This window comes from Dipodomys spectabilis, unplaced genomic scaffold, assembly GCF_019054845.1.
Source record: "Dipodomys spectabilis isolate Male_0828 unplaced genomic scaffold, ASM1905484v1 ptg000017l, whole genome shotgun sequence".
NCBI lineage: Eukaryota > Metazoa > Chordata > Mammalia > Rodentia > Heteromyidae > Dipodomys > Dipodomys spectabilis.
In genome coordinates this window covers 8,527,930-8,549,252 of record NW_024870694.1, presented here as the reverse complement: position 1 = coordinate 8,549,252, position 21,323 = coordinate 8,527,930, and the positions used below count along the sequence as shown (strand labels likewise).

Below are 21,323 nucleotides of genomic sequence, written 5' to 3'. Positions count from 1 at the left end.
TCCAACATTACAATTTATTTTCTTAAATATCTTTTAACCACATTCATCTGTAAGTGGATATAAATCTATTTAATCTGAAACAAATGTAAAAGATGCAAGAAATGAGTATACTTCTTACCAGGGATCCTGGGTTGTCCCTGATCTTTTCCTTCTTTCGCTACCCAACCTGACAACACTAGACAGAACAACTCTAAACCCTAAGCAATTGATGTGAGACAAGACACCTGTCAATGAAACCAGCATTTGTTTTTCCTATTTCATCTGGAAATGTAGTCCCGCTGAGAGCTACCATAATTATAGTAGAAGTGAACTATTTTCTTTGCTTTCCCCCTCTTCTCTCCTGATAAGAGAAAAGCCTCTTATCAAAACAGATTGGTACAAGGGAGTGATAGATCCCCTATTCTCTCTCCCCACCCCCCATATCCCACCACAGCTGCCCAAATAGCAACTTCAACTCCTATCCAAGTCCCATCTCCAAGCATTTCCAGTTATTCTAGTTTCTTATGGATAATTCTTGAATGAATACCATTAGCTTGTCTTTGTTGGAAGGGACCAGGAGTTCTGCAGATAGAGAGCTTTCCTATTCAATTTCTTTGTTATCAAACTATATACAATATACCCACCATCTTTCAGGGTTTCTTTTAAGTTCCTGCTAGTCTAACGATTGTACTTTGGCTCCAGTTAACATCAGACAGCTTCTCTTTTTTTATATCCCTCCTTTCCTGTCTTCCCCAATGTGGGCATTCCATGCAGCCCTACATCTGGATTATCACCCACATCACCCTAACTTTGACGTCCAAGCTGATGTGAAAGCTTTGGCTCTGACTCACATTCTGTCATCTTTCTACTACCCCACAGCATGATTTCAATACCACCCTTCTTCCACATGGTACTAGGTCCTGTCTTACTCTAGCCTAAACTCAGCCTGTCATAATTATTCTGAATGACTCTGCAGGAAGCTGTTTAGTCAAGTCTGCAATGGACAGAGTAGAACTTGCCAAGCCACATGTTGCAGGTCGTTAAGACTCCTCAGAGCCTCCAATGTAGCCCATGACAAGTCCTATGTACTGGGCTTTCTGCTTTTATGCTATATGATATAACAAAAGTATGCTCACTGAAAGGGTTTTTAGCAAGCATCATATAGTATTCTGTTTGTATACATATCATGGTGTTAGGGTGAGAGAGCCCTGAGGGAGGGAGGCTTGATGATCCAGGGCCATTTGAAAACTAGGAAACCACACAAAGTCAGTTTCTACATATTTGGTTAATTCCGAAAGTACTAAGTGCTATCTAGTCTTATTGCTTGTACTTTCTACTAATTTATTAATCTATAATCTTGGAGAGGATGAAATGAAGTATGGGTGAGAAATCTGGCCTTGAAACCAAAGGAAAAGAATGATGAGCATGTTCAATTCTCCATTTCTACTGTGGAACTGAGTGTTTTTCTAGGCTACATACAGTTCAGGCTTAGTTTCCACCATTTTCTCTTTCATTTAAATAAGTTTGCAGTTCTGCTTCCATGCATTCTCTGCTTGCACCTCGGTGCTGCATGATTTAAATTTTCCCAATCCCCTTCATAGGAGAAAAGCAGCATCATTAAACCTGATCTGAACAAACCCCGAAATTTGGGAGTATCATTTGCACAAAAGCAATCTATAAAACACATTCTAGAACACAAAAGATGGATCATGTAGAAACACCCAAGAAGAAGAACTCCTCTCTATCTTCTAAACCCTCCCCCCAACTCCCAAACAAAACAAAACAACAACAAAAACCATGAAATGCCCAGGTTTAACCTTTTTCCCCACCTATGGAAGGGCAGTTAATAATCTTATAAGGAGAATATACACCAGAAAGCAGCATTGGTCTTAAAATACACTTGGTCCTTTCTGTCCAAAGAAGTCTGGGCGGCGGAGTGGTGATAACTATTGCAGTTAAGCAAGTTGGTTAAGACTTTGCTAGGATGATGGATCAGGTTTCTCCATGGCTTCAAAAAAGGACTTAGGACCAGGCCTTTAAAAGGCTTATATGGCTGCCTCCTTTAAATAAGTACCCCATACTTCATGAGGGGTCATAGATAAAGCAAGCCAACTTTCTGAAGACTGTAGTCTACAGTGTAGAAGACACCAGAAAGTGTTGATACCTTGTTGATAGGAACTGTAGGAAAAGTTTCTGTTTGCCCTTTTGTAAGAACCTGTAATGATCATTTCCCTATTTCAAGCCAGATGTAGACATAAAAATAACCCACAACTCTTACTAGATTTGGACTTATTTCCTGGCAGGCTTTCTTGCCAGATGAGCTCTGAGCTGCCAGTGAATCCAGGGGCAGCATTTCCTATATAAACTTATCTTAATCAAATAACCCATGACCCAGAGTGGGGGAAGGGGTATTCTTATTCACAGATTGTAAAAGGGTAACATTGCTTTCTCTTAATGCACAGGTTCTGGTAAAAGATTTCTATACAAGATTTATAAAATGTTCTAAAAAACTTTTCATCTAATTGTGCTTAGTCAAAACAATGTAATGTTTCAGTCAATAAATTACTGTCTTAACTAGAGCACTCGAAGTTATTTAGGATTGGTTTCATATATAACTCTATATTATAAAACTCTGAAACCTGAATGAGACCTATTATACTGTATGTTTATGCATCCTATTAAGAAACTATATCTAAGTCTTCGAAACCAGAATAATTGACATCTTTGTTAAATAGAACTTTTCTTTTGCTTAAATTTTCAGCAAAGTCAGAAACATTTTACGTCCCCACCCCCTATAGTGAGTTTAAGGTGTTTTTTTTTTTTTTTCTACTTAATCACTCATTTTGGAATGTACAATTAAAGTTTTGTAACAGATAATAATCTTATTACCATTGCCCTTTCTTCTAATACTTGCTGTGACTCTGTGTTTATTTCTTCACACTGACCTTCTGGAAAGCCCCTAGCTTTAGAGTGACCCTGACTCACCATGGACGAGGTTTAAGAGGGCGCTTCTCAATCCAGAGAACCACACAGAGGAAAGGAAGGGAGAGAGTTATGTACAGACACATCCAGTCTTCCTTTGGTTCACACCACACTTCCAGGTGAAACCGCAGGGACTGGGAGACGGCTATGTTCCTTGGTTCACCCGGTTCACAATGTAGCTCTTGACATTGGGAACAGGCCGTACATCATTCTGGTGCTTGCGGCGTTCTATGAAGCACGCCAGGCGGGAGGTGTCCAGGGGGATCTTGGAGTAGCTGCCATTGTGAGGCTGTAGCCACGGATGCTGCAGGCAGGTGGCTGCCGTTGGCCGTCTCCGGAAGTCTTCCTGTAAGATCACGTTGATGAAGTCCCTGGCAGCATTGCTCACACCGCAGAAGTATTCCTGGGGGAAGCTGAAATCCACTCTGCAGACATTGATACATGTCTCCTCTTTGCTCTCATCTAAGAAAGGGGATACCCCACTGAGCATGACATATGTCAGAACCCCGATGCTCCAGATGTCTGTGCCCAAAGAGACAGGGATGCCTTGGATCACTTCTGGAGCAGCAAACTCGGGGTTCCCCAGCAGGTGGTGGATGTGGAAGTGGCCTGAGATCTGGACAGCATCCTCCAAGTCAATAAGCTTCACTCGAGGCACTGGAATCCGGAGGTCAATGAGCAGGTTTTCAGGCTACAGGGACCAAGGGAGGCAGGGAGAAGAGAGGGCATGGCTATTTGATTAAGACAGATTCTGTAGCTGACACACATCCTTTCTGCCCCTGGATTCACTGGCAGCTCAGAGTTCAACTGCCAGGAAAGCCTGCCAGGAAATAACTCCAAGTGCAATAAGAGTTGTAGGTTATTTTCATGTCTATACCTGGCTTAAAACAGGGAAATGAGTATCACAGGTTCTTACAAAAGGGCAACTTGAAACCTTTCCTACAAGTCTGTTTTGATTAATAGCAGAAAATTATATTAAACATGGCTATGTAGCCAGGTTCTGATGGCTCATACATGTAATCCTAGCTACCCAGGATGCTGAGCTATGAAGATCACAGTTCACAGTCAGATTGGGCAGACAATTCCAAAGGACTCTTAACTCCAATTAACAATCAAAAAGCTAGAAGTGGAGTTATGACTCAGCCAAGTGAGAGCAAGAGGCTTTGAGTTCAAGTCCCAGTACCAACACACAGGCATATATGTGCACACACACATACGCATGGACTGCTTTTCTTTTTCTTTTTTTTTTTTTGGGGGTCCGGTTGTGGGGCCTGAAGTCTGGGCCTGGGCGCTGTCCCTCAGCTCTTCAGCTCAAGGCTAGAGCTCTACCACTTGAGCCACAGCGCCACTTCCGGCTTTTTCTGCTTATATGGTGCTGAGGAATCGAACCCAGGGCCTCAGGCATGCAAGGCAAGCGCTCTACCACTGAGCCACCTTCCCAGCCCCGACTGCTTTTCTTTGATGACCCTATAGCATATAGGAAATGCCTTCAACAAAGTGTATAGGAGCTTCAAACTATGAATTTGAACTCATTAGACTCTAAACTTGCATATATTTCCGAAAAATCATTTGGCATTGAAAATTGGGGCTTCTGGGTTTTGTTTTTGTTTTTCTTTTTTGTGCTGGACTCAAACCTAAGGCCTTGTGCATATTAAGCAGAGGCTCTACCACTGAGCTACACCCCAACCCTGAATATCATGTCTTCATAACTTCCCTTTGCTTCATCAACTCAAGAAAAGATGGAATTGTCCTTTGGAGAACAAAAAGCTGTCTAAGCAGCATGAAAGCGGAGGAGACATTAATTGGCTTCTTCTAGAAAAGCAAACAAAGTAGAGCCTATCGCTTTCTCTCACTCTCTAATGCCATCCTGTGTCTAGTGTGTTCTCATTCATTCATGAGTGAGGCATTGTGTGACAATGCCTGGTTTCTCTGATAGTCATATAGATTCTAGTTTTAGTAAATAAAATGAATTCAAATGTTTGTTTCTCAGGATAATAACGGGTAAGTCAGACGCAGCTGGGTCGGTGCCACACTTTCCAGTTTTATTACCTTTATGTCCAAATGTGCAACCCTGCAATTGTGAAGGTACTGCAAGGCTTCCATGATGTCCCGGATATAGAAAGCTACTTTTTCCTCCATCAGTTCATCATGATTCATAAGGTAGTCTAAAAGTCGGCCATCATCCATCCTGAAAATGGGGAGGAAGCAGCCAAGGAATGTTTTTTAAGAAATAGAAAAAGAACACATGCACAAAGCTTTAAAATCTCCAAGATCTCTCTTAGTTATAGATGAAGAGCAATGTTTGAAACCAAAATAAATAAAGCTACAAAGGTGTTAAGTTTCAGGGAAGAAATCTTTAGTCTTTTTTATTTTTTTCTTTTGGTTAGTCATGGGACTTGAACTTGAGGCTTGGACACTGTCCCTGAGCTCTTTTGTTTAAGGCTAGTGCTCTACCACTTTGAACCACAGCCTCGTATCTGGTGTTATGGTGGTTAGTTGGAAATAAGAGTCTCATGGACTTTCCCCCAGGCTGGCTTTGAATCGTGATCCTCAGATCTCAGTCTCCTATGTAGCTAGGATTATAGGGATGAGCCACCAGCGCCTGGCTCTTTTATAGTCTTGTTTAAGAAGCATTGTTTTGTTCACTTTTAACTTTTATTGTTCACAAAGAAAAAGGTGTGACATCACTTTAATGGATTAGATTGCAAAATAAAACAACCCTTCATCAAGAAAGACATCAGCTGGGCGCTGGTGGCTCACGCCTGTAATCTTAGCTACTCAGGAGGCTGAGATCTAAGGATCGCGGTTCAAAGCCAGCCTGGGCAGGAAAGTCGTGAAACTCTTATCTCCAATAAATCACTAGAAAACCGGAAATGGTGCTGTAGCTCAAGTGGTAGAGCGCTCACCTTGAGCTGAGAGCTGAGGGACAGCGCTCAGGCCCAGAGTTCAAGCCCCACGACCACACACACACACACAAAAAAGAAAGATATCAGCCATATTCTGACTAATCAGAGCCCTTTGCCTACAAAGCAGTCTTACATGAATTTAGCATATCGTTTTTTGTCTTTTTTTTTTTTTTTTTTAGACTAGGGTTTGAACTCTTGAGTTTCACACTTGCTTGACTTGCTGGCTCAGCTGCCTACTGTCACATGAGCCATGCCACCAGCCCTGCTTTTTGCTGGTTATTTTGGTGATGGATTCTAGTTAGAAGGGAAGACTTAAAATATATATATATAGGGCTGGGAAGGTGGCTCAGTGGTAGAGCGCTTGCCTTGCATGCATGAGGCCCTGGGTTTGATTCCTCAGCACCACATAAGCAGAAAAAAAAGCCGGAAGTGGCACTGTGGCTCAAGTGGTAGAACGCAAGCCTTGAGCTGAAGAGCTGAGGGACAGCGCCCAGGCCCAGAGTTCAGGCCCCACAACCAGACCCCCCCAAAAAAATATATATATTCTTACTATAAAAACCCTCTAATATTTGTTTAGAGCAATGAATATATCAATATCCGGATTAACCATTACATAATGTATACATGCATTGAAAAATCACATTGTATACCCCTCCAAATATGCAGCACTGTATTACACAAAAATAAAACAAAGCTAAAGAAAGAAAACTGGAGTGAGAAACACAGGGGTTCAAGGCTCATTTCTTTACTGCCAAGCTTTGAAGAGCTAGCTTTAATTAAGGACCTTCCCTATCCTTGGTTTGCTAATCCAGAGAATGAGAATAACATTTAGATAAAATGGGAGGGAGAGAATTGTATAAACTGTATTTTATAAACTATAAAACACTGTATAAAATGTACCTGTCTTATCTGTGAGTTGCAGGTAATAGGTAACCCAAACAGATGGGATCATGCTAGAGAGACGGCACCTGTACTTACAGCTCCAAAATCAGGATGTAGGAGGTGGGGGACTCGTAGGTGTCGTGGAGGGTCACGTACTGGGGGTGCTGCAGGTGCTGCAGCAGGGCAGCCTCGTGGGCAGCCTGTTCCTTCTTCTTCATTTTTTTGCTCACGAATTTCACAGCAACATCTTTGCGGGTAGCTTTGTGAATGCATTTCTTGACGATCGAAAATCGGCCCCTGGGAAATCAAAGGGAGGAAGTTTTCCAAGATTTATACCATGAGCTAGATCTCCTTTTAGCCAGAGATTTGTAAGGTTTTCTGTGACACAATAGACAGTAACATCTGACAGGTTGAGCATCCCTAATCCACAAGTCTCAAATCCAAAACACATCAAAATCTGAAACCTTTTGAGCACTTACATGACACCAGAGGTGGAAAGTTCCACACCTGTCTTCCTGTGAAGGGTCACAGTCACAATGCAGGTGCACTGAAAACATTATACCAAATTGCCTTCAGGCTATATGGGTAAGGCATGCATGACATACAAATAAATTTCATGTTTAAACTTGAGTCATGCTGGGCACCAGTGGCCCATACCTGTAATCCTAGCTCCTCAGGAGGCTGAGACCTGTGGTCACAATTTGAAGGCAGCTCAGGCAGACAACTCTGAGAGAATCTTCTCTCCAATTAACCAGAAAAAAGCTAGAAGTAGAACTGTGGCTCAAATGGTAGAAGCTAAGCAAGAATGTAGTCCTGAGTTCAAGCCCAGTACTAGCATATTCCCCTGAGATATCTCATCTTCCTATTTTTTTTGTCAGTTGAGAGGCTTGAACTCTGGGCCTGGGCACTGTCCCTCAGCTCTTCAGCTCAAGGCTAGAATTCTAACACTTGAGCCACAGTGCCACTTCTGGCTTTTTCTGCTTATGTGGTACTGAGGAATCGAACCCAGGGCCTCATGCATGCAAGGCAAGCACTCTACCACTGAGCCACCTTCCCAGTTCCCCTCCCCCCACCTAATTTTCCTTATATTGAGTAATTTTAGATTGCATCTTGAAAATTTTGATTATTATGCTGTGATATTCTGGGTTCTGTTAAAGCCTTCAGAAGAAGATTGACTCCGTTTATTTATATGTTTTCATCAGCAATAATGTGTTTAGATTCAGGCTCCAGGATCTCTCTTACGTCTACTGGAAGTGGTTCTGTTGCCAGAGCAGTTTTCAAAGTATTTTCTGAGCATTTAGGTCTGACTTTCATCAGCACTCCTCAAAGATTAGTTTGCAGCTAGTTCGTGAGTGCAAGGTGACTGAGCAGGAGTTTATGTAGCAATTGTCCTTACAGCTGTGAGAACTTGCAGAACTTGTAGTGGCCTTGGATTTGTTTATTTCATATATAGAATTAGGAGATCTCTTTCTTTTTTCTTTCTCCTCTTTGAGATCCCCCATCATTCTTTGGCTCACAAGGCCTCTTTGCATGCTTATCCAGCCAGAAAGATGGGAACGCTCAGTATTTAGTTTCCTGAATCATCATGCAACTTCATATGACTGCTTTTGGAGGGAAGAAAGCCCAAGCCTTCTCTGATATCTCCAGCCAAGGGAATCCCTTTTGCCAGGGTTTTAGCCAGAAAGGTGTGTGTGTGTGTGTGTGTGTGTGTGTGCACGCACGTGTGTGCACGCACGTGTGTGTTTGCTCTCTAGGAATGCTGAATACTTCTTTAAGTTGACTTACTCTTTGGACAAGGCTAAGGAAATAAAGGGGGAAGGGAGGAAGAGAGGAAGGGAGGAAGGGAGGGACCTCTTGTCACTGTGCTTGTCACTTTTCAGCCTCTCCAATCCCTTTATTACATTTCATAAGTCTCTGGCAGCTGCGTTCAGAATTTGTGGAGAGGCTGTAGTTATCATTAGTAGGAAACAAAGGGTATAGTGAGCGAGCGTCAGCTCACTATCTATCTTGGCTGGCATTGGGAGTTGGCTATTTAATTGGGAACTAAAAAGCTATTGGAAAGCTGTATATCTAGATGGAGCCTGCCACTTTCACTTTACTGTAGGGAGATCGGACTGGACTGTTAAGTTGGAAAACTCCGTAATCAGCAGTTAGTCCTTCTTCTAGGGCTGGTCAGTCTCTCTACAGGAGGAACTCCTTCCTGTGCAGTGAGGGAAGCTTGACTATTTCTGAAGGCCTGTTGGAGTCTAGAGCTGGACTTCCTAGATTCCAGTAGCCACATGTTCTCAACATGGTCTTGTTCTTGGTATGGTTCTAGCATACCTAACTGTGCCTGATGTCACTGAGAACAGAGGTGCTGTTGTTCCCTTTCTAGAAGGTAAACGACAGTCTTCTCTGGATGGTGAAGGACAATTCTACAGATGCCTGAAGCCTGCGAAAGAGCTGCAGCCACATTGTACCCCTTGGAATGCTGCCTGGCTGCCTATGTAGGATCCAAACAGGGAGCAGCAGTGCCAGGCCCCAAGTTAAGGCTGGCAGGCTGGACACAGACATCTATGGTCACTCCTTCCCGAGATACACTCATTCTCATTGATTTCCACCAGCCGTTCACATTTCAGCATCCGCTTTATACCTAATTCTGATTGTGCCGCTGCAACCTGAGCCTTCAGGGAACTGATTGCAAAGGTCACACTGCTGTCATGTGACCCTGCAACTCACTGGGCTGAGTTTTCTCAGGCAAGTCTCTTGGGGTCATGTGCCATCTGTTCTTCTGCTTCTAATCCTTTATTATTGTTTTTGCATCTAAGGTACCTGCTTGAAAATTCCTTTATTGTTGGTTTCATGAAATCCCAGGAAAGAGTCTTAACACATGCCTCCTTACATGGAGGCCTGGTGCTACCATCTTGGATCTAGTATAGACAACCAGTCAGCCTCTCAGTGATAACCACTGGATTCCTCAAACTGCAATAGTGCCCATATAGCTTACTTCTGCCTAAGTATGCCGTGTCCAAGGGTCTTTCGTTCTGAGGACATTTGGTAAAAGTTAAGACACTGCATAGTTTTTATATTTAATCACTAGAGAGCTCTTTTAACAGGGATAGCCACTTAGGCCCCAAGTTGTAGGTTTAGGTGTGTTAAAGAAGTTGACTCACTTTGATGACCCCAGCACAAATATCTTCCATGTGTCTCGTGTAAGAATTTTTTCATGCTGCTGAGAACTGGTAGTTCATGCTTCTAATCCTAGCGACTCAAGAGACTGAGGTCTGAGGATAGCAGTTCAAAGCTTTTCTGGGCAGAAAAGCTCAGAAGAATTAACCAGCAAAATGTTAGACTAGAGATATGGCTCTAGTAGTAGAGTACTAGCTGTGAGTGAAATAGCGGAGCAAGAATACAAGGCCCTGAGTTTAAGTCCTGGTACTGATACAAAAGACAAGAAGAATTTTGTTTTACTTCTATCCTGTTAATGTATAGCATCTTAAAAAGATCTTCTGGAAATATGAGGAGTATAACTGGGAGGGAAGAGAAGCTTCAGGCTATTGGAGATTTGCAAAAGAAAGACATTAATCACTGCAAACAAATCAGAAAATTCATCTTCCCTCTGAAAAATATCAAAACATCTGTTTGAGTGTGGTTCAAAGTTATCCCAGACAGAAAAATCCCTGAGACTCTTAGCCCCTTTCTCCAATTAATTACCAAAAAAACCTAGAGGTAGAGCTGTGGTTTAAATGGTAGGGCACTAACATTGAGCAAAAAAAGCTCAGAGATGGCACCCAGGCCCTGAGTTCAAGCTCGGGGACTGGCACAAGCAAGCAAACACATAAAGCATCTATTTGTTTTGGGTTCAAAAAAGCCTTAACCTATGACTATTGACAGCAAATATCTCAAGGAAGAATGAACTGGGGCCAGTGATGGAACTGACTTCCTGTACAGCCAGCAGGGGATTTGTCCATTATGGGGCTCAAACCTAGTGTCATAAATCTCAATGTAAGAGAGCAAACTAGATTTTGATGACTAGAACTTAACAATTGTGATGTGAAATATCTGCTGGAAATATATGTAGAACACATGTATTCAGAACACATACAGGCTGAGGAGCAGGTTTGAATCCTGGCCCCACACTTCCTACTTGTGGGACTGGAAGGAAATTGTTGAACTTCCAGGAGCCTGAGTTTCCCTTGCTGGAAATCCACTCAGATACCACTTAGCCATGTTTAAAGACTGGATTACATAACAGCTATGCACTCCCTAGAACACCATCGACACCACCACCACCACCACCACCACCACCATCAAAGTTTCCTTTGGCCTCTGTTTCTCTGTCTTTAAAGCAAGGTGCTATAGTGAGAGGCAGTGAATTATATTGTGACTTTTACCCAAGGAATAGAAATAATGAACATGTTGTCTTCCCCACAAAACCTCTGTCACCACCACCTCAGTCACAAATCTCCATGCTTCATGGGGAGATGTTGGCCAGGGATGGAGGTGGTAGTGACTCTTTTACATATCTGGGTGGGTGATGACTTTTAGGGTATCTATAGTTTCTTACTCAGGCCACCTGAGATCTATGCATGAACTAGGAGAACTTCATTCTTTTCCCTTTCTTCTCTTCGACCATTGTGCAGACAAGGTGTGTTAGTTTTTCAACACTGTCAAGCAACTTAAAGAGTTATTTTGACTCATAGTTTCAGAGGTTTCATGGATGACTGGCTCCATTGCTTTTCAGCTTATGGCAAGCAGAAAAACCATGGAGGAAGGGAAAATCAGGGAGTCAATATTATAAACGTAATTCTCTGGCCATAATGCCATTAAATTAGAGATCAGTAACAAAAGAAATTTTGACAATATCCTAGGCAAGTGGTAGAGCAGTTGACTCATATATGTGAAGAAGCCCTGAGTTCCACGCCCAGCACAAAAACCAAACCAAACTAAACCAAACAAACAGAAACAACCTCAAATTCAAATATTGAAAAAAAAATCTCAGACTTATTAAAGCAGTTTCTCATTATTAGTAGGTAAAAGAGAAAAAAATCATAGTTGAAGAAAAATACTTAGAACTGATGATAATGGAAATATCACTTATCAAAAATTGAGATATGTAGCTATAGTTATATTTTGAAGAAAAAATGGAGGCTAAACTTTTTTTGGTCAGTCCTGGGGCTTGAATTCAAAGCCTGGGTGCTGTCTCTACCACTTTATCACTTGAGCTACAGCTCCACTTCCAGTTTTCTAGTTGTTAAATGGAGATGAAATCTCATGGAATTTTCTGCCCAGGCTGGCTTTGAACAGCAGTCCTCTGATCTCAGCCTCCTGAGTAGATAGGATTACAGGCCTGAGCCACTAGCACCAGGCTAAGGCTTAACTTCTTACATTAGACAAGAATAAAGGCTGAGAGTTGCTAAAAAATTACATCTGAAGTAAAAAAAAAGAACAGTAGAGATACCCATAAATGTTTTAGTTACTTTCATATTATAGAGTATGTATGCATTTGGTAAGGGAAGGAAGGAAGGGGAGAGAGAGGAAGGAGAAAGAAAGGAAGAAAGGCAGGAAGGAAGGAAGGAGAGAGAGGAAGGAGAAAGAAAGGAAGAAAGGAAGGAAGGAAAGAAGAAAGGAAGGAAGGAAGGAAAGAAGGAAGAAAAGCAGGAAGGAAGGAAGGGAAAAGAAACAAAGAAAGAATCATAAGCGATTCCTCAGCAGTGATCTTGCTAGGTGTCCTTACCTGCCAATCTCATTCAGCTCAGTATAAGCAGAATCAAAATTTTCCTTCCAAGAAATGGTGGCCCCATCCGCAGCTGAATCTTTGGGAGAGAGAGTTCATTTAGGACATTGAGCATGCCACTTGAGACTAAAGAACAGGTTGACAGAGAAGCTCCAGCATTAACCCCAAGGCCATTCTCAAGACTAAATATGGAGGCTACTCAGTGGGAAAATGCCACAACTCTCTGGAATGTTATTTTTAAAATAGCATCCCAGGGATGTCAGGCTCTCTGTCATCTATTTAAACAAAGAGAAAATGTGGGACCATCAGAAATGTAGCTTCCAGATGTTTTAAAATAGAAATCTGGGAGAAATCATAAAGAAGGAGGCCTAAAAAACCCAAAAAACAAAAACAAAAAAATGCCAGTGAGTTTCAGAGCTGTAGAAGGATACAGAGAGAGGAGGGGAAAAGCTGCAAGTTCAAGGAAAGAGACAAGGAAAGGTGTGTGCTGTTTATAGGCTTGTCTCTCCCCTCTGCCCTTAGACTTGAAATTATATAGTATACTGGGTGATTTAATTAACCCATAACCTATGCCTGAATAGACTCTTTTGCAGCCAGTATTATCTTGTATGATGTGTTAATTTTCTGGCAATAATTTTTACACACACACACATGAACATTCATGCCAATATATATTTCTGTTGTCTACTGGGGGCCAAGGCTAGAAAGTTAGTGGTATGGAAAAACAGGATCCAAGTCAGTAGCTTTTCTGACCCCAAAGTCCCCTCGGCCTACCCAGAGCATGACCTGGTACCTTATTCATTTTGAATCCCAAGGACACAGAGACTCAGGGCCAAGATTTCCCAGTGAGTCATAGGCCTGTGGGAACAAGTTGAAGTCACAGGGAGGGAACTGACTGGGCTAGCTACAGGAGAGGGACTGGAGAGTAATTTCTGTGTCAGCTGAGGAAGGGGGTATAGCACAAGGTGCACATGCATGACAGTGCGTGTGCGTGTTCCATTATCCCTTTAGCCCAAGGTGCTATAAGCCTTTTGCCTTTTAAGTACAGCAACACCCCCAACTTCTCCTGTCCCCACATCTTTGCACTGCCTACAGTGTCACTATTTGCACATTTTTTTTAGGTTAGCAAGTTTCCTCTTTGCCACTATCCCTGGGACCAAGGTAAGGCAGTAAGCAAGGTGGACAACATATTTGTACAATATTCATGTTTTGCTAGTTACACATGAATGTTCCACCAAACCTGTATAACATATATCATATTAAAAAAAAACAGTTCTGAAGGGTAAGAAAGTACTACATTCATTTTGTAGTGAAATTCATCAGCAGGTTGCTCTACACATGTGAAGTGAGCTACGCGGAGCTGTCCAGGATGCTGTGGTAATGTCTCTGGCCTAGCAGGGATACCCAGAGGACAGCAGGCTTTGTATTCCTGTCTCAGAAGAGGGGTGGCTAGCAGCCTTGTCCCTCATGTGTCTTCCTGTCCCTCTGTGTTCCTGGAGACACACCAGGCGTCTTAAGATCAGGGCAGGTGAAGATGGCCAACCTAACATGTGTCCTGAGACACTTGGAGCTACACCTCATGCAAACACCATCAGGCCCCTAAAAGGAGGCTTGAGGGAGGCTTCGGAGAGATACAGGACACCTCCTCATGGGGATTGTGACATAGGACCACTTCTGGGGGTCCTGGGCTGGCTGGGACTTACCGTACTCTGGAAGTCGCACGAACTCTGAGGGTTCGCTGGGAAGGCTGATTCCCCACGGGTTGCTGGCACTGACTCTGAACTGATAAGGACAGCCAGGACTGAGGTCTTCAATGACGAGGTAAGTGTCCAAGGTGGAAGCGATGGACTGCTGCCAGACTTGGGAACCTAGTGCACAGTGCAGGGAGAGACAAAGCCAAGGACACAGCGTCTCTATCATTGATTGATATTAGTGTGAGGAGGGGGTCCTTGGGATTTGGTCACCTCTCAAACAAGTAGGTATGAGAGCAAACACATGCAGTGAACCCTGACTTTACAGAGAAACACATGACACACGAGATTAGGTAGGAACAACACGTAAATCAATAATAAGATGAGAGAAAATAGGTCCTGAAACAAAATGGACATGAACATATGTTGAGCACTGGCATACATGTGACAATGTGAAGGAAGGTTTCTTCATGATAATTCTGTCACTTACAGTCACTTACTTCACAGAAAGCTGAAGAGAAACACTAATTTTACTTTACAGATGAAGGGACAGAACTTTAGAAATACTGACTCATTTAGTCACTGAGATGAACTGTAGACCGCATACAGTGAACGAGAAACTCCATGCTCACCAGGGATACCCAAGGGCTAATCACTTAAGAAAGATGCCAAAATAAAGTTGTTTTTTTAAAAAATAATAATTGCACAAGTTCTGTTTAATAAAGAGAAAATGAAAGCAGAAATGAAATCCGAAGAGTAATAGAGTTAAATAAATAAATTTGACCGGGGGGGGGGGGTTAGAAGTTGCTTTTCATTCAATCATGCAATTCCGAAGATGGTTCAGAGATATAATAGCACAACAGAACTACCTAGAAGATGCTTTTTTTTAAATGTTTATTTTTTAATGCTGGTTCTGGGGCTCGAACTCAAGGTGTAGGTGCTATCCCTGAACTTTTGTGTTCAAAGCTAGAAGTCTATCATTTGAGCTACAGCTCCACTTCTGATTTTTTTTTTTTTGTCTGTTGTGGGTCTTGAACTCTGTCCACTTTTTATTTTTTGATGGTTAATTGAAGATAAGAATCTCACGAACTTTCCAGGCTGGCTCGAACTCTGAATCTCAGTTCTTAGCCTACTGAGCAGCTATGATTATAGGCATAAGCCACAGGTGTCTGGCTTTAGAAGCTGCTTTTAAAAACTGATTTCTAATAACTAGATGGTTGGTTCCATTTCTAACTCCTCAAAAAATGTACTTTTATCTTGTAAATGGTGAATTTAAAAATTTAACCTGTGTAATTAAAATATACATACTATACATATATATATATGTATATATATATGTATATATATATATATATATATATATATATATATATATATATATACATACTTAAAATATACATACATTTTATTTGGGAACAGAGGCAATAGATCTTTGGTTATACCACCGTAGTTTGTTCTGGGAAAAAGATCATAAATCAGCAGACTAGAGAGCTGGATTCTAGTGTTAGTTCTGCCTCTTACTAGCTGCAACCTTGTGTTTTTAAACTTTGTTTTAGGCCTCAGCCTTTTCATCTGTGGAGTGGGCCTGATGGTTGCTGTCTGGGTAACTGAGCCGTACAATGCAGCGAAGACACTGAAACCAGCCCTGGGTCTTGATGGTGTCAGGGAGGTTTGCAGCAGCTTAGGGAAAACAGCTGTCATCAGCAGGTCACTGCAGGCTGCTGGCCTGGAAGCATTATGTCGAGTTGGAGGACATAAGCAGGCAGAGCTTTAAAAGATACGGAGGCTCAGGCTTCTAACCCTGAAGACCTCCTGAGAGGAAGCAAAGCTAGAGAGCAGGGCTGTGCACCTTCCTCCCGGTACTCCACGGTGTAGCCGGAAATAGTGCAGTTCCCCGTGCTGGCCGGGGGCAGCCAGCGCAGAATGACCGAGGTACAGCTCCTCTCCTGAGCGATGGGGCGGTTGGGGGCTGCAGGAACACCTGCAAAGACAGATGGTAGAACTTAGCCTCTCCTCTGAAGGTGACCTAACCTGTCTCCCTCGTTGCCCAGGACCTCCCTGGAGAAGCACACTTTCGTCCAGACCCAAGGGAGGTGTGGGCAAGAGGCTCTGCTCCCTGCCTTCCTCAAGCTAAGTGTTGTACACCAGGGAGGAAGCCTGGTTAGACAGGCCACGCTAGGACATACACAGCTCTTAGCCAAGATGCATTCTCTTATTGGCTAGCCAAGAAGAACTCTGATTTGGAATTTCAAGTGGGTTCCTTTCTTCCCCAGGTCTCAGGGAACTCTGGTCATGCTCACTGAAAATGTGTGAACTATACATCTTGAGGGGGGGGTTAAGGGGGGAGGGAAAGTGGGAGAAAAATGAGGGAGGGGGTAACAAGTTGGATAAGAAATGTACTCACTACCTTATGTACGTAACTGTAACCCCTCTGTACATCACCTTGACAATTGAATTAAATTTTTTGAAAAATAGTGTGATTAACACATTTCTAGAGGTAGAAAATGGTAACAGCCAGGACAGGGGGAGGGAGGAATGAGGACTGGATGTTTAGTGGGTGTGGACAGGGGTTCACTTGGGGAAGATGAGAAGATCTAGCTGTGTATGGAGGACAGAAGGACAGACACAAGAGAGTCCTTGATGCCACTAGACTCTTCATGGTAAGTTTTATGTTGTGTTTTACCATCACTGTTATGTTTTATTTGTTTCTGTTGTGTTTTACTACAACCTAAAAAATGCTTAAAAATAGTCTATGTAGAACAGAAAGAGACCACACCTTGCACCTTCACCGTGGCAGACGTGGACGCGGTGCCGTGGTCGTTTGTGGCTATGCAGGTGTAAATCCCGCTGTCTTGGGGCATCAGATTGCAGATCTTCAGGGTGATCTCCCCAGAATCACTAGGAACACCAAACAGATGTCTTTCAGACTCCAGGAGTGAGATAATTGACTAGTAGGTAAAATGCTGTAGCGTTGGCTCCTGAGGTGCTGAGAGTCTGCAGGTAATCTTCCTCACACCTGACGTCAACACCTTGCCTCTACACTCCCATGTCCCTATAGGAGAGGGAGGGATTTCTGGCTGTGCCTGCCTTCCACCTTTTTGTAAATGAGGGATGAGATATTGAAAAACTGAGATAAAAATTAGAGCATGGCTTAAAATTTATAGAGTCCTTTATAACTACCAGTTCACACATTACATGGTGCCACCAGCAATTCTGTATTAAAATATTTTCAGTCCTCTATATCAATGAGAAATGGTAAATAATAAATAGTGAGAGTATTCAAGTATTTTATATCCTCATGAGGGACCTTCACAATAAGAAAATGAATTAAGAAAAAGTAAATTCCTGTGCCTAAATGAAAACATTCACCCTCCCTGGCCCCAGCATGGGGTCCAGAAACACCCCAAGGGAGAAACTGCTGTTAAATGGGAAGCCTAGCAACACCCACATTCTGGGCTTCTCATGATCCCCACTAGACATTCATAATCTCTCACAAAATCTTGGGCCCAGGGAGGGTTTTCTTTGTGTGTGTTGTGTGCCAATCCTGGGGCTTGAACTCAGGATCTGGGAACCATCTCTGAGCATGTTTTTTGTTTTTTGGATCCGGTCATGGGGCCTGAACTCTGGGCCTGGGCACTGTCCCTCAGCTCTTCAGCTCAAGGCTAGCGCTCTACCACTTGAGCCACAGTGCCACTTCCGGTTTTTTTTTTTTCTGCTTATGTGATGCTGAGGAATCGAACCCAGGGCCTCATGCATGCAGGCGCTCTACCACTGAGCCACCTTCCCAGCCCTCTGAGCATGTTTTAAGGCTTGTGCTCTACCACTTGAGCCACAGCTCCACTTTGGGCTTTGTATTGGTTAATTGCAGATGTCTCATTGACTTTCCTGCCTGGACTGGCTTCAAACCTTGATCTTCAGATCTTAATTCCTGAGTAGCTGGGATTACAGGTGTAAACCAGTGGTGCCTGGCTACTGACCTGGGAATACCAGGAATCTGGTATTCCTGAATCTGTGGGGAATACCAAGGAATGATGGTCTTTTCCATTTCACACATGCGCAAGTCAATGGGTTCAAGTTGCTTGATTCTAGGTGTCTCTTAATACGTGACTCTTGTGCTAGGGCTTGCTATTATTTCTCCGCTGTGAGCACTGATTCAGCGATGCTCATAATGAGCAGCAATAAAAGTTAACAGAAAGCCAAGCACTGTTGGCTCACACCTATATTCCTAGCTACTCAGGAGGCTGAGATCTGAGAATCATGGTTTGAAGCCAGCCTGGCAGGAAAGTCTATGACACTCTTATCTCCAATTAACCACCCAAAATTTAGAAGTGGAACTGGGGTTCAAGTGGTAGAGTGCTAGTTGAGCACAAAAGCTCAAGGATAACACCCAGGTCCTGAGTTCAAGCCCCAGACTGGCACATGCATGCAAGCCCCAGACTGGTGCGTGCATGCGCGTACGTGCGCATGCGCGCGCGCGCGCGCGCGCACACACACACACACACACACACACACACACACACACACACACACACAAACTTAACAGAATAAGGGGAGATAATCAACAGCCTTTTTGTGTAGAAGCATGTGTGGTTAGGTTTTCTTTCTTTTCTTTTTTGGTGGGTTAACAGTACTGGGGTTTGAACTGGGCTTTGTCTTCTCTGCATACTAGAGTCATGCCCATAGCTCTTTTGACTTTAGTTTTTCGAATAAGGGCTCAGGGTTATGACTGTGCCAACTGAGACAGTAATCCTCCCAGTCTTCCCATGTGGCAGTCACCACTTTCATTTTTATTTATTGGCCTTCAACTGTGATCCTTTGATCTCTGCCTCATAAGTATCTGGGATTATAGGTGTGAGCCACTATGCCCAGGGTCCAGCTTGCTTTTCTATTGCCCATTTCTTATAAAATAGTTTTTATGTAAAGGATGAAGTGTTCTTTTTAACTGTTTCAAGCATTCTAAAGGGCACAAGACCCAGCAGGATGTCCAGATCTGAGGACTATACTCCTATTAGGTCTGGAGCCTCCACGATTTATGACTAGGGGTTGTAGAAGATCTTTTAACATCTGGCTCAGGCTGGACTTGTAGTATCAAGGTTTATGATTTCCTTTGTTTACTGTGGGTCTAGCGTGTCATTGTTCCGGACAGTTCCTGTTGGCTCAAGTGTGATGATGTGGGGCTGGTGCGTGTAACTCAGAGGCTTGGGCTGAGAGGCTGCAGTGTGGGCAGTTGAGGCCCTGTCTACTGCACACACGCCAAGTCTTCTACTGTGTGGGGCTAGCTAAACTCCCCAAGGCTTTTTCACATCTCTCTCTTCATCAGGGCCCAGTGTTCAGTCTAGAATAGGAATCAGGCAGCTCCTCTAGTGAGAGACTAGTGATCCAAACAGAAGCCTCTGGAAGCTACAGGACCAGGTTGGGGTGATGGCTTACCAGGAGGAGACCGTGTATGTGGCTGAGCTGTTCTCTGAGTCAAGGATGTTCTGGTCTGGACCCTTCCAGGTTATAGTGGGCTTTGGCCGCCCGCACACTTTGCACTGTAGGACCACTGTGTCTCCAAGCAAGCAGGTCACATCCACTAAGGGCACAAGGAATTCTGGGGCCACTGTGGTCAAAATGACATAATTTACATGAATCACAACGAGCTTAGAATAAAGCAGCCAGTACTGGCATCCTTACCCACGTGTGGAGCAATTCAGGTAATCTTCAGCCTAACACCATAGTATCATCTGTGTCCTTTTAAGTAATCATTGTGTGTTGTTTAAAAATTAGGGAACTCCACTAAACCCCACTAAACTGGTGCCAGTGGCTCCGGCCTGTAACTCTATCTATTCAGGAGGCTGAGATCTGAGAATCATGGTTGGAAGCCAACCCAGGCAGAAAAGTCAGTGAGACTCTTATCTGCAATTAACCACTAAAAAGCCAAAAATGGATCAGATGGTAGAGCACTAGCCGAGAGGGGGGAAGGGGGAAAGGGAGAAGGAGATTGGAGAGAGAAAACCAATGTGAAGGTTGTCATGTTGTCTTTAGTCTTTATATAAACATGAGTATCCCCTTATATCCACAAATTGCTTAGTTTTTCCCTTAACTCCAGATATAGCATCAATTATTTAGCCAATCCCAGTGATCCCAGTTCTACTTCTTTTCCACTTACCTTCTTGAATGAAATTTGGATTTAAGATCTGAAAAACACAAAGAAACAGAGAGATCGCTTGAATCCCAAGCTACTAAGAGAGAATAAGAGAGTTTTGCTCTACTGAAAAAGAATTAAAAAGGAAAGTCTCAGGGAGGTGACACCAGGAGATCACCCTGTTCTTGTTCTGTGGTGAACTAACAGACACTGTTAGAGGCTCTGGAACCCCAGTGGGCATCTGGTTCCTTTCCTGTCTAATCTAGTCACCTGGACAGGTTTGTGGCTGTCGGCATCAATGATCACCACAGTGGCCATTTCCACCTCCCTCCTCTCCATTGCCCTTCTTCCCTTCACATGCACAACCCCATCCCTCTTGCTATCAAGCAAGGCCATGACACCAGTTCCTCACAGGTACAGACTTTTAAAAACAGAGGATCTCAGACCTGTCAAACAGAGTCACTGAAACCAACGCCCAGTGGTTTCCTTCCAAATGCCTTCCCTCTACCCTTCCCAGTTTCCAAGAAGAGGAAACTTCCCTTCCCATGCAGAGCTTCTCTGTTTGAAGAGAAAAGAGAGGCTCTCTCTCTTCATTCAATGTCAGTTCAACCTCTGTGGCCCGGGCCTCACCCTTTGACCCATTGTACTGCATAGGAGAACAGAGACTTGTATGTACAAGATAACTTCCTGTTACCATGGCTGCTTCTAGGAGCAGTTGAAACTCTCTGTGTATACTGTGCTGCTCAAGACACCCCAGTTCTTCCACTGACTGCTAGCCATTTTGGAATGTACCCTTCCTAAGAGGAGGGTCACTTTGACCCACCTCCATCTTTTGTGTCTGGCATGGTGGAAATGCTGCTTTGCAGTCAAGAGGCCAGGGTCACCTGTTTGTGTAATGTGATTTCATACTCACTACTTATCATCAATTAACATCCATTTCTTCCTCTCTCATTGAGGAGTAATAACACCTAGTGCAATCAATGTGTTATCACAAAGATTCGATGAACTCATGTGTGTCGAGTGCATGATTCTTGCCAAGT

General features: G+C 43.3%; 1 protein-coding gene across 1 annotated transcript in view; it reads right to left on the bottom strand.

Annotated features, from left to right (window-relative positions):
• Positions 1 to 3,106: 3,106 nt before the first annotated feature.
• Positions 3,107 to 21,323, bottom strand: part of LOC122097518 (kalirin-like) — a 97,534-nt gene continuing 79,317 nt past the window's right edge. The window contains exons 20-28 of the mRNA XM_042668083.1: positions 20,308 to 20,335; positions 19,587 to 19,758; positions 16,933 to 17,054; positions 16,006 to 16,137; positions 14,169 to 14,333; positions 12,466 to 12,544; positions 6,846 to 7,046; positions 5,011 to 5,149; positions 3,107 to 3,652 (exon numbers count right to left, since the gene is read on the bottom strand). Of these exons, the coding sequence (XP_042524017.1) occupies positions 3,107 to 3,652; positions 5,011 to 5,149; positions 6,846 to 7,046; positions 12,466 to 12,544; positions 14,169 to 14,333; positions 16,006 to 16,137; positions 16,933 to 17,054; positions 19,587 to 19,758; positions 20,308 to 20,335 (1,584 nt within the window). The remainder of the gene's footprint in view (positions 3,653 to 5,010; positions 5,150 to 6,845; positions 7,047 to 12,465; positions 12,545 to 14,168; positions 14,334 to 16,005; positions 16,138 to 16,932; positions 17,055 to 19,586; positions 19,759 to 20,307; positions 20,336 to 21,323) is intronic.